The sequence below is a fragment of the Leptonotus elevatus genome, chromosome 2, assembly GCF_054856555.1.
Source record: "Leptonotus elevatus isolate MCC_2025b chromosome 2, RoL_Lele_1.0, whole genome shotgun sequence".
NCBI lineage: Eukaryota > Metazoa > Chordata > Actinopteri > Syngnathiformes > Syngnathidae > Leptonotus > Leptonotus elevatus.
The window spans coordinates 25,248,195-25,254,983 of NC_141240.1; the positions used below are offsets into that span (position 1 = coordinate 25,248,195).

General features: G+C 40.6%; 1 protein-coding gene across 9 annotated transcripts in view; it reads right to left on the reverse strand.

The window, feature by feature from the left end:
* Nucleotides 1–6,100, reverse strand: part of LOC147179333 (ral GTPase-activating protein subunit beta-like) — a 30,243-nt gene extending 24,143 nt beyond the window's left edge. For all 9 annotated transcript variants that reach the window (XM_086067941.1, XM_086067940.1, XM_086067943.1 and 6 more), the window contains exons 1-5: nucleotides 5,940–6,100; nucleotides 3,284–3,505; nucleotides 1,895–2,097; nucleotides 537–703; nucleotides 170–356 (exon numbers count right to left, since the gene is read on the reverse strand). In XM_086067941.1, coding sequence (XP_085924067.1) covers nucleotides 170–356; nucleotides 537–703; nucleotides 1,895–2,097; nucleotides 3,284–3,460 — 734 coding nt within the window. In that variant the 5' untranslated portion in view covers nucleotides 3,461–3,505; nucleotides 5,940–6,100. The remainder of the gene's footprint in view (nucleotides 1–169; nucleotides 357–536; nucleotides 704–1,894; nucleotides 2,098–3,283; nucleotides 3,506–5,939) is intronic.
* Between the last annotated feature and the right edge of the window lie 689 nt (nucleotides 6,101–6,789).

Genomic DNA, 6,789 nt, shown 5'->3' on the forward strand with positions numbered 1-6,789 from the left:
CTATGCCAACATGTGCTTTAGGTTTTCTAGTTGCTTGAATCCACAGAGCAATTGAGCTTCTTTTAAAGGGACCCTAGTGGTTTTTATGATGGATTTGGGAGATAAACATTCACAGACTTTTGTGTGAATGTTTCTATACAAACGGGACTTTGCTGCCTAACTAACTAACCTGGAGGTCAGGGCACAGGCTACCCGGCTCCACTGCTCTACAACCGGCGGATGATGTCTCCAGTTGGCCAGCATCTCCCTCGCTGTCTTCCAGTATGGCGGTGTGGGAAAGCAGCGGGCGCACGCCAGAAGCCACACCTCAAACAGCACGGCCATTAATTTCTCTGCTAGTTTCTCTGCCACACCCACTGGTAAACAACAAGATCGGATGTTGTAGTAGTCAGTAAGGCAATGCAAGTTCATGACCTCCGCTAAGAAGGCTGGGTTTTCATTTTGAAACTTCATCTTTGGAAAGGTTTGGTCTCTCCCATGAATAGTGGATAGATTCATCAGGACATCAAATCATGCAGAGGAAGTACAGTAATTACCTCCGCCGGTAGGTGCTGCAAGCAAAGTGTCATTAATACGAAGCAGGAAGAGCAGCAACACCTCCCAGGTTTCCCTCACCATGCAAAGGGATTCTCGTGCTAGTTTTTGGACGGCAGTCAGGACTTGCTGGCATAGCCTGATATGATTCAGGCTGTGCTGATCATGCCTGGGGGAAAAAATGATAAGTTTGACACAGGTCATGCACAATTTCTAAGATGACATTTTTAGATTAGGCCATATATTTTACACTACAACGATACACGGTTAAAAAAACATACTTAAAAAAAATTCTTTAATTGTAATGTTGATTATATTTTCAACATGATTTCCGTCATTTTCTATGCATAATTGGATGCGCTTTGCAAAATTCAGGTGTACTCTGTGATTACAGATATAAACCACATGAGAATGCATTACCCATTCCATCAAGTCAAACTATTCTTGGAGTTCAAGCCATCATGTGAGACATCAGAAAATCTTGTAAATAACTTAAGTCCAGTGAGCATATAATGGTTTTTTTGTCTGCGTGAGTTATGTAATGTTACCACATACAGTACAGCACTACCGGTGATGACAAAGAGTGATGATATGTATAGAACCACAAATTGAATTTATACTCAGTATATAACATGAGTAATATCACAAATTAGAAACACAAATTATTTTTGCAGATAACAGAAACTGCTGTGTAACACTAAACTACATTTCCAGCAATACCTATAAATGCCACTAGATGGCAGTACCATTCAGCAAACCCCTTAATGTTTACTATATGTCTGTCATGCATCTATCCAATGCCAAGAAGTCCTTTACTGCATGTCATTCCCTCTCTCTCTCCTGCTTCCTGTCTACCCTACAGCTTTCCTGTTCATCCATCCATCCGTTTTCGTAACCGCTTAGTCCTCACAAGCGTTGCGGAGCCTATCCCAGCTGGCTTCGGGCAGTAGGCGGGGTACACCCTGAACTGGTTGCCAGCAATTGCGGGGCACACAGAGACGAAAAACCATCCCCACTCACAATCACACCTAGGGAAAATTTAGAGCAGAGGTGAGCATCGAGGGCCAGAGTCCTGCAGGTTTTGCATGTTGCCCTTCTCCAACACAGCTGATATATGATCAGCTCATCAGCACTGGGAGGCGGACGTGCTTACCAGTCTTCCACCTTTCCTGCCTTTCCTGTTCATTATAAGGCAGAATGCCCCCCTCCCCCTCCACACACACAAAACAGTATTTGTTTCGTAAGAGAGTGGTTAACTTGTCTTTTACATTTCATGGCATAAAGTCATAAAAAACAAAACACACTGAATACAAACATCAACAACCAACACAAAAATGGTCAAGACATATTTGGGACCCACCTTGGTACAAAGACATTGTGGAGATGTTTCAAGATGGTCTGCACATACAAATTGGGCTCTTTGACCACAGGCTGAGGCATTGAGTCTCTGGGTGACACAAGGGCCATCATCCAGTCTGTGTACACATCCACGCACAGCTTGACAGTGTCACCCTCGAGGGGAAGGGCGAGGCCATAACACAACACCTCCATGGTCCATTTCACCTTGGGAGCCAAACCATTTTCATTAATAAAAGTCTCAAACGTAAAGAACACCTAAGATCACAGAAAATAGTACTCAAACTGAGGGCAAAGCTCAACTAAATCTTCTATGGGCAAGTTTATTTGAGAGGGTAGCCACACAAACATATTTGATTAAAAACAGTGGTACAGTGTAGATTGGCCTTTTGGCAGCTACAGGTGTATTTCAATAAATAATGAGCTCTTTGCACAAATCCACTACTTCCTGAACCCAATACCACTCCTTCACTTCCTGTCTTTCATGAGTGGACAAGATGATTAATCCAGGTGTGCTTGACCTCAGTAACCGTGACGACAATGGCCAGACACACCCGGATTAATCAGTGAGTCCAATCATGAAAGACAGGAAACAAAGGAGTGGTGTACTGTTAAGTTCAGGAAGTAGTCGAGCTGTGCAAAGAGCCCATTAAATTACTATATTGTGGAAAACTAAATTTAGTTCAACATTCTTAGTAATAGTAATAGTCTTAAATTTTGTCTCTGCTAGCTAAATGCTAACACATAATCATTAATTATTGTAAAACTCCACAGACAAGCTAAACAGTCTAACGAATCAATGCTGCAGTACAAAACTTTTAACAAATATTCAAAGACAAATTGCACAACAACATATACAGAAAGGTAACAGCAATCCTCACAGGCATACATTTTTCTACTCTGCGAAAGATGAGTTATATTACTGCAGCTTTGCCGCAACGCTCTCCTGTCGTAACAAAAGTAGCCCTCACACCTCCAGGCCAAGTGGAATAGGAATATTCAGGGTTTCCACCAGCATTTTAGAAAGCATTTTCTTGTATACCAACACAAATCAACTCAACTCCATTTATAGAGCAGAACAACCACAGCTGTACCAAATGTCGTAAATAAATAATAATAATAATAAATAAATAAACAGGCCGTACAGGGTTTGACATTAAGCCTTTTTGGCTGGTATTTTTTATTTTGAAGTTGTTAATGGCAGCGTGTAGTGGCATGGCGGCTGAATTGACTCTTCCTAGGCTAGTAAGAGACTTTTTTTTCAAAGGCCGTTTAATTAAACCAAAGCAGTTAATAGGGCTAACGACTAAATGAATATGTTTTTGGCACCCTGACGGCAGACTTCCCAGGGTATTCTTAACCAATGCAACGCATACGAAAATTATTCTCTCACCTCTTTGTCTGTCTTAAGGATGTTCTCCGTGGCTACAGGGCTGACAGCTGTGCAGAGCGGCTTGACCACAGCGTTGGCCACCTCGGTGCCCACAGTGGTGGGATAGGAGTGCAGAACACTGAGATGGCCCTGGTCGCTTTGCACCACCAGCTGCAGCGAGCGCCACTCCGAGTACATGGTGCCGACGTCTGCTGCACTTCTACTCGCACCTCATGCCCACACCTGCAGACACGCACATGTTAAGAATTCAACACATATTGTATATGAGCAATAATTGAAGATCAGTGTAGCTGCAACTAATGCTACTTTGCTATAGCATTTTAAAATGATGCTCAAATATTTGTTTACGACGCTGCGAGAGGAGCATGGATGTAAACAACACACAAAGTAGAAACAGTGCCCAAACAGAAGTTGCTGCCAAAGAGAGGGGAACTGTAATTCCATGGTTTGGTTTTAGAAGGCCAAACAGTCATCTGCAATACATGCATGCTGCCAACAAGTCATTATAGTGACGTGCAGGCATGGAAGCTTTTCCGCCTTTTACTGCCTAAGAATATGCTGTCAGTCATCAAGCAGCACGCAAAGGCATGTTGAGTTACTGCTGTACATACAGTTTTTCTATTTGTTTGATTTGTGGTGCAGAAAAAAAAAAGTGTTTGCCGTAACACGGCATCGGATTTAGCGTTTAAGATTATTAGACACGCTCACTGGTGAATTTGTAATTACCAAAGGTACCTTAAACAGACTTAATGTAGATAAGTGTCAGCCATTGGCAGCCGAAGCCCATTTGAGTGTTCGACAGCGAAAGAAAAGAATACTTTACGGCACTAATAATTAATAATTATTGATGTAAGTATTCACAAATATTTTTTTCTTTGCTGTCAAACTCTCAAACGGATAACAGGTTTCAAAAGTGTATTTGCGGCCCTTTTTGACCCTGCACGCTGAAACGTCTTAACATGACACATCATTTAAAAAAAAAAAAGTTTACTTATTCTCTTTGTGTGGCCCTGCCGGGGCTAAATGCTAAATGGCCAGGCAATAATGGCTCTCCTGACTCCTACTTTATACTGCAAAATGTTTTGGGCACGTGCCACTTTAGAAAAAGTACATGATTAAAATGTGAAACTGAAAATAATCAAATGACATGCTATAATTAAGTAAATCCAAAGGATTTGTTTTATCAGTGTGTCTGTAACAAGCGAGTGAGCAGTAGTGAAAAAGAGGGTGACTTTCAACCACGCTGTTTCATAGTGAAAAGTGACATGGGAAACTTATTGCATGTTTTTGTGATATGCATATTGCATGGGCCAATATCACATTATTGTGATTTTTCTCTCTCGATATATTGTGCACATCAGAATAAATTTGAAGGCTTTTTTTTTTTTTAAATAATAATAATGTCGCAAGATAAGTTTGAAATTATATTAGTACGGGTGGCCATCTCGATACTGGGTGTGAAACGATTCATGAACAGTACATGTAAAAATGGACCTATTCAATCAGGTTTGATTCAGAGGGAGACTCCATTCGAGAGAGCGTATGAGTTTCTTGCTGAAAGTAAGTAGATGATAATATTAATGAGTTAACTTATCAGTACTGTAAATGTACTCCAAAGTCCCAACTATTCATATCAACGAAATATAAAGAAACAACAAATGATCAACATATATTGAGTTATAACTTTCTTCTTGGGAAAATCAGCCAGTTCAAACAATATTGAAACCGATTCATCAGTTCGTGCACCGCTGTGCTCAAATCTTTTAAATAAAATTCAACTTTCCGATACAAATCAGGTTTGATTACACCCCGAGATATTAGTGTTAGATAAGTGTTTTGGAATCACAGTCTGTTGTATATTTAAGGCTTTTATCTATCAATGCTGTATATACAACTATAAGCATTTGTGGTGGGAGGGCATTGATTACTCCAACAGGTTTATTGTGTCTTCCAATTGCAATACAGTAGCCACCTCTGTTAATCAATCATATAGTATATCTGTAAGTAATCAGTCAATGTATGGTGGTTCACAATGACTAAGCTCCAACAGAAAGTGTTTCCGTTCAATTCCAACTTAAACCAATTCAGCTACGAGTGAGAAAACAGTTCAGGAAAGTGCCATTTCTTCATGGGTTAACACTGCACACACAAAAATGCATGACAGAATGTAAATACTGTATGCTAATTGATATGTATGCCATTTCGTTTGTCAGTAAACCGAGGCGCGTAAAGCACGTCTCATACGCCACACATATACAAATAATTGTTGATTTGTCTCTATATTGTCGAACGCGGCAGTGAGTGGGCCGTAATTATCAGTGAATGCTAAGCTTCGGGTCAGAATCTCAACCAGGAAACGGTACCATTAGCCTTCTGATGCTAGCTAGCAAGAACATCACAACATCTATGATTAGCTCGCTTGCATAGCCGCTGCTTGGCATCTGCGGTAAGGTCCAAACGAGACCAGATTCGGCCGAGCGAATACACGATCTAACATAACAGTTCTCCAAAGCAACGCTGTAGTTTATTCTACTTGCAACCTAGCTTCGACGAGTTAGCGCCTTCGTTGACATTAGCCTTGTCATCGACGCTCACTAATCAAACAGAGCCGAAATGCTTCCGTTTAACTCATACGCAACGAAGGTTTTCTCCTTACCTGGACCAAATGGGGATATCATAACAGGTCTCAGAAATGCGCAGTTCGTGCTGCAGGTTAATGGCTCGGTTTAGACCCTACACAGCCTCCATCTTCGCAATGTCAAGGCTTGAATAGTACAGCTTGACACGGGAAACAGGATGTGATACTGACGCCTCCAACTGGTTGCTAAATAAACAGCAGCAAACTTCACCTCAAAGTATTTACGGTTTCTCCGTTTCCGACAGGTTCATTCCTACGTCCGCAGCACATACATAACGATTTATTACATCTTAAACGATTTTAGAAGCCCACGCATAGCAAGGAAAAAATGCCCAAAACGACATCAGTGTTTTTACTCAAAGAAAGAAAAATAAATAAATAAATAAATAAATATAAAGGTGTGTAGTAATAAGACTAGCGTGAAAAGACGCATGGTGCCACAGGGCATACAAACTGCCGGGAAACACAAAGGAAGTTGTTGAAGGGCTTTCTTATGAACACATTTCAAAGACCTTCACTATACCACAGAAGAATTCACCCACTGATTCAGACAGGATTTTGTCCTGAAATATCTACATTTGTGATTGTGAATAAAGAACATCCCAAATAACAACACATTTCTAACAAAGATAACATTCTTATTTTCACCAGAAACAGCAAGCTTAATGGACTCCACTGCCAAAGGTGACAAATTTGGATTTGAGACAGCCTTGCATATCCAACCCAAAGGCCTGTAGGCTAATCGCAAAAATAAATGACTAAAAATGAAATACAAATTCAAGACTTTCATTTCCCTTATCACAAAACCACAGCAATTTGCCTCATTGTACAGTATTAAACTTTAGTCTAAATTCTTTGATAAGTGATC